We start from the raw sequence: 18,686 nt of genomic DNA, 5'->3' as shown, positions 1-18,686 counted from the left end.
TCTTTGGACTAAATATTGAAAAAAGCTTTGAACCACATTACAATCAAAAGTGTTTGGATCCACAAAATGGTTGACCGCCCCCTAATATATATACAAAAAACTACAAGTCCTAAACATTTTTTAAGATCGTTAACACTCATTCAACTAATAAGAATAAGAAAGAGATAGATAAAAAACGAGAGAAACAACGTTACTTTTGGTTAAACATTTACTTAATTGTTCTCACTTATAAATTAATTGTCTGTTTTTATCTTTTTTATTTTTTATTTTTTTTATTTTCATGTAACTAAACACACAGTAAATTATCGCCATTTGAGTTCTTTGCTTGACCGCAATGAACCATAAATTATGTAATGTTTATATGGTTCCATTGTTAACGTCACCGAACACAGACTAAACTAAAACAAAGCTAAAACTTCAACAACATCATACCATAAAAAGATAAAAGAGACTATGGAAAAAGGCCAGCAAAAACAAAAAAAAACAAAAAACAGAAAAAAGAAAAAAGCCAAACTATTATAAGACAACATTAAATTATAAGAAACGAAGCTTTGAAAGATGTTAGAACATTTTCTCCTCTATTATCTTAAAAAAAAAATCTGCCTGACGCTGTTTAACTCTTACTTAACTTGAACATAAAAGATTGCATGTAGACAACTTTCTTTCCAAAAATTAAGCAATCATATATTGACCAATTAAATATCGTTATCATTAAAGGGGGAAACCGTTGTATATCCAATTTTTGGGATAAAAGAGTAGAAAAGAGTAGTATAGAACAAAAATAAAGTTGCTTAAAAGGATCTTGGAATATTAAAAAAAAAAAAAAAAAAAAATATTTTTGAAAAATGTTAAAAAATGGCTGCACCACAATCAATTTCACGGGCCACATATACTTTAAGGCAACCGTCCTTCCGTCCTACGCCAAATTGACGCATATCTGAGTTGAATCTTTTGCACTCGAGAAAAGTCTGTGAAAATTGCAGTGACGTTGCCTATAGTAACGATGCATTCGAGTTCGAACAAAATTTGAACCAAAGTGTAACAATGACAGATCTCAAGTAGAAGCTTATATCCGCTTATATATATATATATATATATATATATGTATACATACAGCTTATACCATGAATCCGATTATTCTACTGATAGTAATATATTAGATTGTTCGGAAATTTTTTCTCCCGATAGTGTTTTTTTTTTTTAAAAAACTCTTTTATTCTACGGAATAGCTGTTGTATGGTGCCTTACGAGCTATGGATAATGTAAAAACGTTATTCAAGCAAAAAAAAACATTCTTGTATTTGTATGAAGAAGATGTGCTGGCAGAAAACTGGTTGCAACTGGTACTAAAATTGGTTCACAAAATATCGTTCCGACAAGTTGGATATTAGAGGTGCATCACGTTCTACAAGATCAATTGAAGCTTATGGCGACGCATTATTTTTGTGATACCGGTTTAGAAAGATCATATGTTGGCGGTTGGAGCATTACATGATCTTAAATATTTACATTAAATATATTTTAACAATTGTATTCATAATTAAGTAAAAATAAGTAAGAACATTATAGTCGGCAATGCCAACTTTTAAATACCCAACCACCACCACAAATTAAAATTTTGATTATCCTGCTCTACAAAGGGCTAATTTTCGTGAAAGTCCTTATGAGCATAAGATCGGGAAAGCAGCCGAGATGGTCCAAATTTAGTTCGTCTTAGAATTGCGATCTGTAGCTTGAACACGAAAATTAGATGGACGGACATTAGACGGACAGACAGGCTCAGACAGAGCAATTCAGATTACGATTCTGAATTGATATATACGGTATAACAAAAACTGGGTCTATCTTGAGCCCTTCTTCATGTTACATTCGTTCCCAATAACTTAATATACTCTGTATCACAAGTGGTGGAAGGAAGAAGATTGTATCGGCTTTTCCGATTCTTTTCCAACAAAAACTCAAAAACTAAACGAAACCTTTATGCTTTACAATACTGGGCGGATGTGGTTGCTTTAATCGACTTTTGCAGAATGTACACAATTTTTTTTGTTTCGACACGATTTTAAATTAGGTAAATATATTCTGAGTAGATCTGTTAAGATACTAAAGAAACTGGAAATCATGATTTCAGAGAGAATAGAGATCAGAGAAAATTGATAGATATTGCATATCCAAACAAAATAAATATTTCCACTCAACTTTTGAATCCATTATAGATGATTTAACAGAACAAGTGCTTAACACGTTTTTGGACATAGACGCTATGGCATTCGTTTTTATTGCGATCTAAAATAGTGTAAATGCAATTTTGAAGCCGATAGTTTTCATTTAATTTTACGGTTTAATCTTACGGGTTTTCAATTATTATACTTGTCGGAGTATATTGACTACATGAGCCCTTAGGTATATCGCTATGTTTTACTTTGTCTTTTCGTATTTACAAATTTACTTAAAGCGCCTTGAATTTCGTAGATTTCTGCAAGGAGAGAGCAAATTCCCCCAATGTCTCCTATATGAATGCTATAGCATTTACGTCGTTCCACTTGAAAAATGTGTGATGCCGCTGTATGTAACTGTTAAAATACTGTTTTTTAGCCTTGGACGTAACTGGAATTTTTACTGACCGCGAACATCGTAATGAATGAGAAGGCGAATGGTATGAAAAAAGACTGAATAAAGTCAACCTTAGGTGACAGTTCATAATTAAATGTGCATCATAACCGAAAAAGACATAGAAAACTAATCAAAAACATGTAGCGAACTATAAGTCGCGCTCTCCAACGACGCCATCTACGGATATTTATGTGAGTTCAACGGATACACATGCTAGATATATCAACCCGAGCTGCCTTATGGAATTATGGAATAAAGGAGTAAAGTATGTTTATTTCGTCAATATAAACGAGTTGCGTTGACTTCATAACGTATTCCTTTCGTCAGCGATTGCATTTTTTTTAATAAAAAGAAATGTGTTTTAGATCAGTGTGTTAATTTAGGCGCATGCGAGGAGTCATGATTAAATTTGATTAGAATACGATTTTTAGTTAAAAAAAAAAAAAAAAAAAAAAAAAATAAGAACAAAAAAAACGAAAAGAATTAGAAGACAGTTTTCAAATCAGTAATTCACAAACATATAGCATATGCTTAGCGTAGGTTTATATATTGTGTGCATCTAAAAATGACTTCGGCGAGCGCACTGACGCTTTAGCGATTACTGACAAGCTAAGTGCTTCTTATATATATATTTGTTTACCTTAAATGATGGGCAGTTAAGACTGATCGGAAAATGTTTTCCCTTTTTTCTTAATTGTTTATATTGCCACTGTTTTATTGCTCTCAACCTGTACATAAACATTTAGAGAATGCTGTTCAAGAGTGCATTCACGATATATATATACGTAAACTGTGTGTAAAGTTTGCACGATTGCATGAAAACCTATTAAGTATTTATTTAATCTTTGTTCTACGTTAACCTCACTGATGGATAGCGAAATAAAAAAAAAGAAATAAATAAAATAAATAAAAAAAAAAAAAATGCTAAATACTCGAGATTCATAAATTCAAAAGTAAATGAATAAACAGGTACCGCAGCACTCTTGCACAAGTGCTAATAAATACTTATATTTAGATGTTTTAACAACATACACAATCTATTGCAAAGCGTTTAAGAAAAGTACTCACAACAGATAGGTTTTGAATTTGATTTTCTCACATGGCCGGGCAATGTAATAATCGGTGGGTTGATCACGCAATGCAGATCGAGATATTTGATTTTTTTTTCTTTCTCCTTTTCGTTGTCGTTCTCCTTTTTTTCTTGTTTTTTTTTTTTTTTTTTTTTGTTTTTTTCCTTTTAACAACATACACTTGCGAATGGTGGCAAAGGTGAATCTAAAAGGAAATCTGGCATATATTAGTCAGTTCCTCATGACAGACATTAAATGAAAGAAATTAATATTGAACTGTATAAATTGGTGCACACACACACACACACACACGCCTTTTGCTTTTGCTTATGCACTTTATTCTAAATGATTCGCAATGCAAGTAATATCTTAACCTGAAAGCGTACAAGCAAACTTCACTTCAGAATCCAATCAACTTACAGATCAGGGTTATCCTGGTGAATAATTGTTTTACTTCATGCCAATGTTTTTAATAGTTCATGAAACAGTTTTTTTATTTATTATGACGTTAAACAGACTCTCCCCAGTCGCGGAGTGTTTGCTAGCGAAAGTAGGCGGAACCTGAACAATCGTAAATCGAGTGAATATGGTGGCTTCGAAACCAATCTTAGATTCAATATTTGATAAAAAACCTTGAAAGACTAATGCAAGGCGAAGACAACTAGAAATTGCGTTATTGCAGTGCAAAAGAACAGCATTTTTTGCCAGTAATCTGAGCGACAGGCTCTACGCAAGTGACGCAGAAAGTTTAAATAGTATTTCTTATTGAGCATTCAGCCTGATCCGAGTGGACATGGATTTATAATGCACCGCCCTATCTTAATCGAAGAAAATATTTCTACGTATTTTGGTTCTTGGTAATAGTTGGTAATTAAAGCGGCTATGTCTTGACGCAGGCGGTTCACAGTAGACACAGACACAAATATTGACAAAGAAAGAAAGAGTGAATGAATCTTTTGCGTTATATTGTGCGGATGTTTGTAACACACAGAGGGAATTAAGTTAAATCTATTTTTTATTATACTGATCGATGCAGAAGGTTATTCTGAGCTCGTCTGTCTGTCTGCCCGTTTCGTTTTCTAGTTCTATCTACACGGCACACTTTTTGACATATTTTGATGACGTGGTTTTTGAATCGGATCACTTTTAACGATATAAGTTATTGAATAGTTAGCCATAGCACAGTATAGTGTTTTTAGATTGCTTGCGAATGATATCATTTTGTCCAAAGTGATTGAACTATGCATTACTTCTTATTCGCATATCATCGCAGTTTAAAGCTGCTGCAAAAGCGTGGAAAAGGACGCCTTGACGATCTTTTTTGGAATGAAAGCAAAGCCAATAGAATTATAATATTCAAGGAACTTGTTACGCATATATTTAAGAAGTAAATGACGTCACCGTAATCATTCTCGCGAGGCGTCTTCAATGTAAACAAGTACAACTTTGTATTAAAAAGACAAAAAAAAAAAAAAAACTATAGCTAGCAAAACATCTAGAATTTTATATTAAACATTGATTTATGAATGATTGGCGAGTATTTAAATAAATGATCCAATTTTTTCGAACAAAAAATAAAGTAAAAGATTATAGGGGCGCACAGCCTATGTATCTTTGGATTATTTTATTTGATATTTCATTGGCACGCATTTGTTTCGTTATTAAGTGGCTTGAAGTTGGGGCGGTTGCATGTGTTACATCGCGGCTGACCGAGTGCGCGCCAGCTGACTCTGTTATGGCTGAGGTATACACGTAGTGTAAGATTGCAATCGGGAGGGAGCCCGGAGTGCGATGCCAAAGCGTTTGTTGCAAAATTTATCATTTGAATATGAAATGTGGCGAGCTCGTAACGACTTCCTCGAATGTGATTGAAACTTCTGCTTTTTTATGATACATGTGTTCGGACTGCGTAACATATATTCAAAATGTAGATGTGTAATGTGGTCCCTAACGGAATCTATACCACTGCTGATAAGAATAGAAATAGCTTAGTAGAATGTAAAGATGAATGGGAAACTGCACTGAAGGATGGATTGAAAAAGAATGACGAAAAGATCGTAAAGTTGATGCAAAATTGCAAGCGCCATATTAACGAAAAATTGAAGACCATATTGAACTTCAAAAAGAGTTTTAAACGAACTGTTAAGGTTATGAATTCATTTAGCGAGAGTGTCAAATGCTTTAAAAATTTTGCTTGAGTTAGTGAATCACTTCCGTCGAACATTCGGTAGCAAGCTGAACAGCATAACTTAGAAATTTAACAACCTTAGCAATCTGCACTTGCTAATGTTGTCAGAGTTCCAGAGTGAAGAGATTAAAAGTAAAGTTTCCTTAATAATTAAGCCTAGAAACAAACAGAAGGGTGATAAAACTAAGGCTAACCTTAAATTAGGATCCTAAAAGCTTAAAAGTTTCTAATGTTCGTTGCAAAAATAATGGTGTTGTTGTAATTGATTGTTATGGTGACAATAAGAGGACTAAATCAGTTATTAAGACTATAATGCCGTAGGAGGGCGAGATTATGATGCCTAGTAACTTTAATCCCTAATTTAAACGAACATGAGTATCAAGTATGGCGGAGCAACTTCTAGAAAAGTTATGCAGTTGAAATTGTTGAACTCCTGGTCCAGACGATGTAGCTCTTTAGCTTTGTAAGCCGGCACTTTAACATTTCATATGGGTTTCTGACAGTCCCTCAGTCATTCACTACGACCAATTCCCTCTTTGTGGGATATATGATCATGGTTTGTTGGTTCTCATAATGAATATAGATATCAATTGTGATACTCATATATGTATGTCGTCTAGTTAGAGGGACTTTTTTAATTGATATGCAACGGCTTAGGTGTGCCTTCTCGCAAATTTACTGGAGCAAAGTCTTGAATATTGCCGACGCTAATGATAAGTTATCTTGCTTAATGTATTGTCTTTCCTTGTTATTTAACGAGTACGTGCCATGGAAGACATACGAAGTTAGTATTTCCAAGCTACCTTGGTTTTCGAGTGAAGTCAAAAGGGTCATTAGACTCCGTAGTGGGGCATATGTAAGTCTGGAAAATTGACAGGATGAGGTTAATTGTGAAGTTTTCCGTAAATGCAAAAATAAGATTCACAAGTTTACTACGCGCGGGAATACCTTTACTTTCATAACAAGCTAGATGTCAATCTTCCTGCAAAGGTGCTTTGGAAGAATCTCCAGAACATTGGCGTTAAAAAGAGTCCCGTACTGTGTGAAATTAACCCTAAAACATTAAATGATCACTTTTTGAAATCCGACACTGGTTGCAGCAACTGTTTCGTGCTTGTGCAACAGGAGATTATGTATCAGCACGGTGAAACTCTCCAATTTAGCGCCGTCACCGATAACGAAGTATGCGAGGCTGTGCATAACATTAAATTAAACGCTGTCGGTTGCGATAGTGCTGGTATCGAGGTTACCAAGCTGGTTGCCACAAGCCACCTTTAACTCATGTATTTAATCACATAATAACAACTTGCTCGGTTCCTGATTGTTGTAAAACTCCGTTCTTCTTCTATCCTTCCTGAAGACTTTGGCCCTATTGGCATTCTTCCTGCTCTGTCAAATAACTAATAACTGATCATATTGATACCTGTGACCATAACTTACTATTGCATGACTTTGAATTTCATTATGTCTTCAGTGCGCCTGCGATTCATTTAATTAGGTCTTATTTGGAAAGTCGGTATCAACGTGTGGTTATTGGCGATTGTTCTTCGGAGCTAAGGTTGGTTACCTCTGATGTCCCGAAAGAATCGATCCGTTTTGGGACTTACCTTATAAATGACTTAATCGGTTGTTGTTTCGATTGCAACGTTCACTTGTGCCCTGATGACGCACAAACTTACCTTTCACGCCTGCTTGCACTTTTGGAGGATCTGGTCCAGCGTATAAGTGATGATTTAGAGCGTATTGCCCTCTGGTCTGATTTTAACGATTTAAAGTTAAATTCACGCAAATTGAAAGCTATTCTAATATCACTTACAGGCTGATTCCCGTTCCTTGCACGCATTAAAGCGGTCAGTGAAGATATTGAACCTTGGTTCATAATATTAGATGCTTGCATTGATTTTGGCCAGCGACTTTTACAGGTAAAAATGCCAAAGTAATGCGAAATATCGTTGTACATAACGGTTAAATTCAATGACTTCCGTCTGCCTCTAGATAAACTAACAATTTTCCATTTGGTATTATTAAGTTATTCAGTGTATACACTCACTAATCACGCAACGCTCAAGATTTGCTCTTTCTACATTCATTACTTTCGTTTGCTTCCATCGCTTTCCAGAATAGAATAGTTTTCTGTAACGTATTGAAATGCAAGTGCATAGGGTGGGCACAACAAGGTGCAGTGTACTACGAGGGAATAAATCTATTACTACAGATGTCTATCGACGTCAACTGAACGAATTGAACGATGTACTGTTTCAAAAAAAAAAAAAACCAGCAACAGTAGCTGAAATAGCTATCATGCAAGTTGACTCAAAATGCCATTTCGACCATTGGTTGCAAAAGTTGTCAGGGATACACTGTTGCGGTTCAAATCGGATATTCTGGCACACTCAGCCTACTCGCCAGACATGGCCCCTTCTTATTACTATCTGTTCAGATCGATGCAGCACGACTTGGCCGCCACGCGGCTCCTCATAATTGAAGAAATAAGAAAATGTGCGGATGATTGGATCGCTGACAAATCAATATAAGCTCTTTCGACACGGTATCGACATGTTGTCAGAAATATGGGAAAAAGTTACAGAAAACGCTTGATTAATATATTAATTCAATTTTTTAAGTGAAAAAATGCTCAAAATTAATGCAAGCATCTATTATTTTAGGAAAACTCTGACTCTCCTGATCTAATGTTCCAACCTTCACCACATTAGGATTAATTAAATGTTTTGTTCTGCCGCTCATATCATACGGAGCATATGTATGCGGTGAATTAGATTATGTTTCTAACAAACAACCGCAGATTGTCATAAAGTAGCGCGCTAGGTACGGCTTTAAAAAGCGGCGACATGATAAGATATCGCAGTTTTCGCTGCAGATATTGTATTCCGATCTTCCGATACATCTTAATATTATCAATATGCTTGTTCTCCACAAGCTTATAAGGACCGGAACACCAACATATTTACATAAGACGGCTCAGCCGTAACTACTTAACATCATTTAAGGCTATTCTTTGCGAACGCTGTTAAGCTATGGAACTCGTTACCACTTCATATCAAAATTACTGGTTATCCGAGCATATATAAAATAGTTTAAAAAAGTCGTTTTCTAATCTATGATCACATCTGAGTCTTGGCGTTTCGCCTTATATTGTACGCTATTGTTATGTTATGTTATGTTACTTACATCTCTACCTTTACTGTTGTTCACGTGCTGGCACACTAATTATTGGTTATAGTAATGATTATTATTGAATAATGAAATTGTCGTCAACATTATTATTAATTAACTAATAAAAGGTGGATCTATTGATTGTAGCATCCATTTTACAACGCTTTACCTTTTCCTTTGAAATCGCTTTTGTCAGAAGTGATCAATGCCAATTTTACTTGGCTAAATTGAATCTGAAGATACACTTTGCTGCTGCAATTCGGTCAACCAACTACTTCAAATGAATGTTGAGCGACTCCTTTAACTGAGTTTTCCTAAACTCTAGACTTAAATTCTTACACCCCACTCCTTAAGTGATTGCGTTCTACACTCTACGAATTTAAAAGTAATCTCTTGTAATCTATTTAGAATAGTTTCCACTTGTGGTTGTAGGCAAATATTTTCGTTCCGAGTAAATTGTATAGAATTAAATACTCTAACGATTCACGTGAACAAAAAATGAAAGTATATATAAAGGTTATACAAAGAAAGTAAAAGCGATTCTGCACCATGGTCGCTAAATTTTATGAAACAGCAAAGCCCGCATTAACTCACTTGGCAGATTTACATGTATCCATCTAATTTTAATAAAATTCCGATTTCCAGAAAACAAAAAAAAAAAAAAAAAACACTTATTATATTCGTAAAAGAAACTTCATAGAGAAAGAACTGTTCAGGTGAGTTGCGTAGACAAGCATATGTCATTCATGTCCGGTCATGTAAGTTCCCTAAATAAAAGAAAAACAAAAAAAAAAAAAACACATAAATATCCCATTAACTCAACTGATTGCAAATGTGACTGAATTGTATGCGAAACTTATCACCAAAAAATAGCATCGTTCCTGTATAATGAATGAATGGCATTCAATACAAGAATGCCCGGCTAATTGGCATTGATTCGATTGTTTTTGTGATTTTTCTTCTTTTTTCTTTTTGCCTTTTTTTTGTTTAATTTTTCTGTAGTTCTTTATTTGTGATGCGCAATTATATATATATATATATATATAATGTATGAACATTTGCTTTAGGCTTTATTTTGTTCGCACTACTAAATTTAGAATAGTATTTCAATTTGAAATGAATGATTCTGCTGTTGTGCGTTGGCTCATCTGCTGCAGCTGATGAAAATTTGTTTCATTTCCTATGTTTTTTGCTTTTATTTTCACTTTTCATTCAATTTAATGTCTCTAATGTTTTTGTTTCTGTTTTTCATTTATTTTTTTTTTTTTATTTTACTTTATTTTTAAGCAATTAACCGCACAGAACTTTTTACATGCCACTGGAGTTATATCTGTTCTGAAGTGGTTAATTTACGGTTATCGCATCAAACTGAACAATTTCGTTGATGATTGCCGTTGCAGTCGCAAAATTGAGGGAAAATAAGTGCTACGCATAACACAATGTCATTTCGTTAATTATTTTAAAATTTCAAGAACAGCTCACAAGTCTACAATAGTGCCGCAATGTGTATTTATTGCATGGCCAACGATTCGTTTCCATAATTTAAAAACAAAGAAATAACCATTTTTTTCAATTCTTTCAAAATATTTTTTTTATTAAAATCAAAAAAATAAGCAAAAAATTATTTTCAAAGAATTGCAATTTTTTTTTAAAAAGAAAAAAGTATATAAGTAAAAAGTTAAAAAATATATTCGAAAGCACTAAATTTTTTTATTTGAAAATATTAAAAAAAGTATCGATAGAATTGATTGATAGTAATTGTAATAATATTTTTTCTATTTTTTTTTTTTTTTTTTTTTTTTTTTTTTAACCTTTAGACGATGTTTTTTTAAAGTCCATTGAAATTAGCTTCAGGTTTGATGTAGAAAAATACTATCTTCCAGATCTATAAAAACGTTATCTATATTTTAATGCTCACCGTCGAGTCGTTTGTAATTTCAATTCCATATGATTTAGTTGCGTGCGATGTTCTTGATATGATGATCCGTAAGGAGAATGTAGATATGTACTTAAGTACACTTTTCAATTTGAATTTCACTCATTTCAATTTTGTCTTTCCTTATCTTTCATTTACAGAATGCGGAAAATGCAAAATAAGCACAAAAAGACTAAATCTCAACAAGTTTTGCAAGCGAGATTACGGTAATGAAATTCCGCATTATTTATAAACATGTAGAAAAGCAAAAAAAAAAAAATGTAAAAAAAAGAATAAAAATAAAATAAAAATAAAAGTAATTTTCAAAATGCAAATAAAATTCTAGCAATAATGGCCAAAGTAATTGGACGGGAACAGAGCACAGAGATAACCAGCAGCGAACAGTATACCAAAGAAAATCAACAAGTAGCGAGCAGCAACAACGAGGACAAGATATCGGTGGTCGGAGAGGAGGAGGAGGACGAAGAGGACGCACAAATGGAAATAGCAAAATACGATATACAAATACAGGCGATATTCAAACGCACACCACTCGAATACGCCACAACGAGCACCGTCCTGAGACGGGGACCTATGACATGGATTATACCGACGAAGGGCTTAGAATGCAAGTGCCCAAAAATTAAAATTAATAGGTAAATAGAACGCAAAAAAAAAAAGCTTACAAGGCAAAATAATCTTAAGGGAACTTTTAATATTTTTAGATCTTATTTGATTTTGGGTAAAGACTCTGAAGCTCCGCCCGGCTTTTTAGGCATTGGACCCCGATCAATTGTTATCGAATGGAAAGATGAATGGTATCGACGTATGAAACGATTTCAACGACGAGCGCGTACATGCGATTAAGTGTTTTTTTTTTTTTTTTTGTACTTTAGATTGAACTGCACGCTAGTACTTACTTAGTTACACTTTTCGTAGTGTAATTAAGCAAAATTGTGCATATATTCAAATTTTTTTTTTTATTTTAATATCGAGCAAAAGTTCGGCGCACTACGAACGTTTTTGACATACACACACCGGAAATTTTACAATAAGTAAACAATATCCTAACGCAAGTATGTATTTATGTGAAAACATTAGTGACAATTTTCAAAGTCAAGACGTTTTTTTTCTATATTACTCTGAAATTACAAATTTGCCGTTGCCACAGCAAATATCCAGTATGTCGGTAAAGATACTCTACGAAATTTTCAGATTACATTTTTATTACACCGCCTTAAATTGTGGTACAAGGTTTGGGTCGAACCAGTCTTTCGACCACTCCCATGTAACGCCTAATTTCGAAAAGTCGTATGAATAATTGTAAAATGATGTAGGGTGCTTAACGATGCGTCGTAGCCACCTATAGTGTTTTTACTTATTAAATACGTTTACACATATATTTAAGTGTGCTTTCATTTACCCTAAACGAGAATCGAATATTTACAGTGGACGGACTGACGTGCAAGCAAAAAAAAGCAAACTTGAAATTATCAAATATATGTAATTACCGCGGTGATGGATATGTAATTCAACTAATTATATAACAATTTAGTTTTTAAATTAGTGGATATAAATATAAAAAAAAAGGAAATTTTAAGCTAAAATTATGAAAAAAAATAAATAAAACTAAGATATCTTGTATAACAATCAATCAACCAAAAAAAGCAATATCAACAAATAATAGAGATAAGCAATTTACACTAATGGTATTCATATACATTATTATTCATTTATGCTCAAATATTGACTTGAATTAATTAATTGATTGAGAAGAAAAAAAAAAAACGAAAACAGAGAACAAAATGCAAAAAACAAAACAATACAAAACACCACAAAAAGATAATCAGCAAAAGATGTGATAGAAACAAGAACCAGGGAGAAGTCAACGAAAGAGGATCGATCTCCTTTCAAAGTGTTTGATCGATTTTCATGTTGGTTTTCATATGAAATTCGATCAATTTGTATTACATGTCTTGAGTATTAATTTTAATTAAATTTTTTCTTTTCTTTTTTTATCTTTATTTGATATATGACAACAACGTGTTACGTATAAACTGAATTTTGCACAATCCGCTCAATACGGTCGTGTAAATTTAAAAATGTATAGGAAAAGTAATCCGTTGCACTTAATTTATGTAAGCAATTTTTTCATACATATATACATACACACATACATGCATACATAAATACGTATATGTATATGCAAGTGTAAGTCTTTATGCCCACCACCGAAGAAATAAATATTCTTTATTTAGTCTTGCCCTTCCTCTCCCATATCATTCATTTCGTAATCATGTTCATATAAAAAGTTCCGAAAGAAAACTGTGCCTACGGTATAAACACATAAATATAAAATCTGAACGCCGAAACAATCGATTTTCTGTTAACATTTCCTGTTAATAGCATAGTTTTAAAATTTTCACGTATACCCTCTACTGCTCTGGGTTTAATTTTAATTTCGTTTCACGTCTTCTCATCTAACGTCTTACTATTATCATCTGCAACTGTAGATAGCTCTTGTATAATGGCCTCTTTGTCTTCTATCGACGGCGTGATATCATTTAAATAAAAGTGAAATTAATACTTGAGACAACCGTCTTTCCCTTAAATCGTGTTTTTTCGCTCCACGTTTCTTTATATTTACGAAAATTTCGTATATCTTTTATAAACCATTTCTTAAGTTGAATTCAGCTTCTTTTACAGCGTATATCATTTTCGGTAGTAAGTCTGCGCGGGTATATATATATATCACCTTCTGAATCGATTTAAGCTTCTCTGTCCGTCTGCCTGTCTTCCAATTTTTTAGATATTTTTATGAAATTTGGTACATCACCGCGCTTTGAGTCAGACACCAGCCCTATTGAAAGTGATTAGGAGCGGAACGCCTTTTTCGACCATTAACCATATAACGCCTTACATTGAACAGTCGTCATATACATAACTATATTAAACGAAACGTGGTAGGTTATTTAAAAGTGGACCTTGACCCGCCGCAATGCTTTTACTTGTTTATAATTACCTTGAACTTCTGATGAATTGAATTTTGCTTTTCATTATCTTTCTCTAATGAATTCAAAGACATTTTCAGCTTAAGTGGAAAAATCGTGTCTATGAGAGATCCAACAATCTGTGTCGGGTGACGTCGTTGTGCTTCTATAATGTAAATGTCATTTTACTGAATTGTCAATGCTTTACAAATTCGTATACTCGTGAGAAAATGTGAACTGTTCACTTCAGATATATAATCCAGCGGTTTTCTTCTGCTTTTCATTTAATTATTTAAATATGTCTCCTCTCCTTTAAAATCTCGCATATAACTAAGCACATATTAAGTAAAAACTATCCATGGAAACGGAAAGTAATTCTCTATTAATAAAAGTGTGCCCAAATCTTTTTTACACCGCCCTTTTTTCGCACGATTTTGAAATAACACTGTTCACCAATGAAAACAAATGCACTTTGCCACGCGAAGTGTTCTAGCACGAATCCTAAAACCAACTTTTTTTAAATTCTAATTTTGGCAGTGTCTTACACTAACAGAATGCAATTGGAAGAACACCGTGATCAGAAGCAGGTCGATTTATGTCCACACATCGTTTAGTGGTTTGATCTACTATTAACAAACGGTGTTCTTAATTGCTATCATTAGCACAGACTGAATCGAAAATGCTGTCGTTAGTAGGCATAGTACATAGTAGACATGCACGGTTCTCATCAAGTAGCGATGAGTAGTTGCAAAATTGATTTTTACTCCTAATTTCGGTTCAAATTTTTACATATTGAACTGATGGGCTGAATTTTCACTGCACGCCAATTGTGATTTTTTTTGTTTTTTTTTTTTTTTTTGTATAATAAATATGAATTGTTTCTGTTTTATAAATATATAATCTGGATTTAATTATTACTTTTTTTGCATAGTTCTTTGGGAAAATAAATCGAGTTTTTAATCTTAGATGATTTTTAAAGTTGCGGAAAGTGTCCCCAAATTTAAACTATCTCACATATATTTTTTACACGATTTTTTTGCACAATTTTTTAAGGGGCATATATATCGTGTAAAAAGAGAATTGCGTGTGCATCAATTTCTATGTTCACCTTTTTGATTGATTTGGTAGATTAGAGCTTGAATGCGTGACTCACGTTGCCTTGTTTTGCTTTCATTTTAATCTTATTACGAGCTAAGTAAACTTATTGGTTTTTTAACTGTTGAATAGAAAGAACTGCTGAATAGAAAGAGAAAAGCAAAATATGTTTTACAAACTAATTTTGAAACGCTGCACAATCTTTGCAATCTTGAGAAAACGAAGAACTTGCGATGCGCAATCGTGTCAACTAACACAATTGTGAAAGGTCTCATGTGGGGTTATTAAGAGGCTCTTAGACTATTAAATACAAATGAATGCGTTCGCCTCTTAGAAAATATAGTAAAGCAAAGTCTGCACCGTAATAATTTCAAATTTGTTTTTCTTTTTTACCTTGTTTCAAACTCTTCTCCGGCATTTAGTGCAATAAGCCTAAATAATACTAGATTTGTTCAAGACCTTTTAAGATTTTATCCATTACTTCTCTCAAGATAGTGAAAAGCAATCATTCACGAGTGTTTACAATCTAATTGAACGATGAAAATTTTCTTCTTTGGCCACGAAGCGCAAATTAGTTCACTAGCTCTATTCGAAATAGTACCTATGAATTTCAGTCAAGATTACGTCTGCTTACTGTAGCTTTAAAATTGATGGTCAAATGAACGTTGACATCTTTTTTTGAGGGTTCCACAATTAATGTAACAATTAATTATTATAATAAATCTTATTAGAGTTAAACTTTTTTACACCGACGTGTCCTACTTTTTTGGTCTCGTTGGACGCTTTGAAACACTCTTTAACATCAATTCATTTCAAAAATTCGAGGGAAACAAGTCATCAAGTAAAAATCAATGTCTTCTCTCTGGGCGGCGTTGAATTAATCGGTTATAGGCAATATATATTTGTTATTTATTAATTTTTTTTTTTACATTTTAAGTAAAAATACTTGTAGTTATTAAAACGCTTTATAAACTTAAATTCATTTCTATTAAAACTTTCAACACTGGTCTTGCCACGTGTTTTTAGAACGAATTATACCACGATGTGACTCTCAGTCACTTTTAAGCAGTATAAGATTAATTGAGATATTATTTTTGTTTCTAGTTTGAATTCATTTATTTATCCAAGCCCGCTATATACAAACATCAAATATTATTCACGGGCCATATATTTTTTGATTTCGAACTATATAAAAAAAAATTCATTTAAAAGGTAAGCAAAAATGTATTTATTAATGCAAGTTCAGCATATGATAACTTTTGTCTAGCATTCGATGTGTGATTGGGTGAGCACAGATGACACAAGGCCAAATATTGCTTTTAGTTCGCGTATCATCTGGCTGGAGTTGAACTTCCATCCTGGTGGGTATGCGGTCGCTTTATTTATTAATGCCTGCAACTGCACACTTATTCAAGTAATGAGTGCTGCGTCGCTGTGGGCTTGGTATTATCACGTCCTGAACCAAACTCTGTAGCGTTTGGTAACAAGCATTGATTTGATTTCGAACGATTCCCATTCATTTAGATAATCAACTAACTTATAAAATAGGGCAATCGTGTACATATTAGTTTTATTTCTTATAGAACTTATCAAATATGATAATGCGATTATTGTTCTGAAATGAGACGCGCGACTTCTCAAACTCTCTTTCTCTCAAATTATGTCCTCGATTGAGTCTTTCTTATCCCAGGTAGCAGATTACTTACAATGGATAGCTGCCTCTGCATTCGCCTATCCAAAAAACTTTAATGCCATATTTGTCCGGTTTTGGATGGAATATGTTGCAAAAACGACACTTTCCCGCGATAAGGAGTTAGCTGTTCATCAGTCACCAAAATTAATGTTAAAGTTTTCATGATTTTTTGCCTAAAACTTCAAAATGCCGTAATATTATTACCTTCTCTGCGGGTTAACCGTGCGCTCTTATCGTCGTATCTCCAATGTCTGTATAAAACAAACCAACGGTACTCTCTATAATGCATATGTAGTAGAAAATTAAAACATGTCTCGACAAATATACATCGCATAAAGGTTAATATCCAATGTACATATTTCACAGTGTAACGTAATAATATGCTGTGTGACTGACAGTCACATCGTGGTATAATAAAACTCATTTTCTGAAAGTGATTAATTTTGATATCATAATTGATTAAAAACTTACATACGCATATATATATTTTTTTATACCTTATATCACATGTGATAAACGGACATATTACATTTCGGCAGATGTTTGAAACATCCAGAAGGACGTTTTATTGTACAAAAAATGATTCTAAACTGATTTATGCTTGCTCGTCCATTTGTCCGCCTTTGCCTTTGTTTATGCTCAACCTAAAAGCCGTAATTTTTAAAATATTTCAATCAAATTTGATACATGAACGTCTTTTGGTCCAAGAACAGACCCTGTTGCCAATGTTTCGGATCCAACCACTTCTTCAACCATAACGCTTCATTTTAGAGCATTACCTGAATACCTATAGGGTAGTGTAAAGTATTTAACGGTGAACCCTGGTCCACTACAACGCCTTCACTTGTTGGGCTTAATTGTTAATTTTAAGTGAAATTATTAAAAAACTTAAATTCAAAATTCAAATGTGACTCGAAGACACATTGTGATCTAATTAGAATTAATTTGTGTTTCTGAATAGTGCGTAAAGCATCCATCATTTTAATAAACCATTTCATTACTAATATTTAACTTTGTATATATTAGCTTTGCACTGAAAAAGAAAATGATAGAATGACAGCGCTCTAGTAGAACTTATGACCACTTAGTTGCTTGAACCATCCTTTTCTCTGCGACGACGGCATACTTTTAATGATCGCGCATGACTTTTCGCGCATCGCGCATCAACACGACCTCATTCAATAACCGTACTTGAACTGCTTGATTACGCATTTGTAAACTAATATTCTTCTTAACGGTTGATGTAGAAAACCACTGCACTTATAGTTCGCTTATGGAATATATAAATTTTCTCATTATACCCAGAGAAAACTTCAATTTTGGTTTTTCTTTTTGTTTTTGTATAAAAAGCTAACACCACTATTTTACTCCTATCGGATGAATGCCTTCCATCCTTTACCTTTTTTTTTTTTAATACTGATAAATGTTTTTTAGCCTTTAAATACATTTCATAAAACGCTCATCAAACACGCAATGACTATCAGTGGTGGCAATCACTGAAATCTATATCATTTTTTTCTAAATTCTCCTTAATAAATTTCACACAGCCCTAGTCTCTTTTTTTTAAAGAATATTTAATGCAATCCAAAATTAAGTTAGGAAACACACATCACATATATAAAATTGATTGGCTCGAGGCGGTGGGTATTATCCATGATTTGCCTTAAGGCAAATAGCGCAACTAACGCTAAAAATTATATATAATTGTAATTAATTTTAGTTTAAATTTATTGATATTAACCAAAATAAATTTACTATCTTTCTTTCCGTCAATTATTTCTTCTTTCCTTGTAGCCTATTTTAAGCTTCAATCAAATAGAACAATACTCAAACAATTGTAACAATAATCAAAATCTTACAAAGTAAAAAACATGTTCTTGCGCAAATAAATAAAATGATCAAATTTCATATATAATAAGACTAAGAGAAATTCAACTAAGTTTGATTA

At 33.1% G+C, this 18,686-nt stretch overlaps 1 protein-coding gene and 1 long non-coding RNA gene across 3 annotated transcripts in view; one reads left to right on the top strand and one right to left on the bottom strand.

The window, feature by feature from the left end:
• LOC119637211 (netrin-A) overlaps positions 1-12,024 on the top strand; it is a 107,841-nt gene extending 95,817 nt beyond the window's left edge. The window contains exons 5-7 of one of the 2 annotated variants that reach the window (XM_038033073.1): positions 11,122-11,187; positions 11,307-11,616; positions 11,686-12,024. In XM_038033073.1, coding sequence (XP_037889001.1) covers positions 11,122-11,187; positions 11,307-11,616; positions 11,686-11,827 — 518 coding nt within the window. In that variant the 3' untranslated portion in view covers positions 11,828-12,024. The remainder of the gene's footprint in view (positions 1-11,121; positions 11,188-11,306; positions 11,617-11,685) is intronic. The other variant, XM_038033074.1, reaches the window with a different exon arrangement.
• On the bottom strand, positions 11,831-18,583 carry LOC119637212. The gene is made up of 2 exons (XR_005247229.1): positions 17,236-18,583; positions 11,831-17,165 (listed from the first exon to the last, which is right to left on the bottom strand). It is a non-coding gene; the product is annotated as an uncharacterized LOC119637212 (long non-coding RNA).
• Between the last annotated feature and the right edge of the window lie 103 nt (positions 18,584-18,686).

This window comes from Glossina fuscipes, unplaced genomic scaffold (assembly GCF_014805625.2).
Source record: "Glossina fuscipes isolate IAEA_lab_2018 unplaced genomic scaffold, Yale_Gfus_2 43, whole genome shotgun sequence".
In the NCBI taxonomy this organism is placed as follows: domain Eukaryota; kingdom Metazoa; phylum Arthropoda; class Insecta; order Diptera; family Glossinidae; genus Glossina; species Glossina fuscipes.
This window is presented reverse-complemented; position numbering and strand designations above follow the sequence as displayed.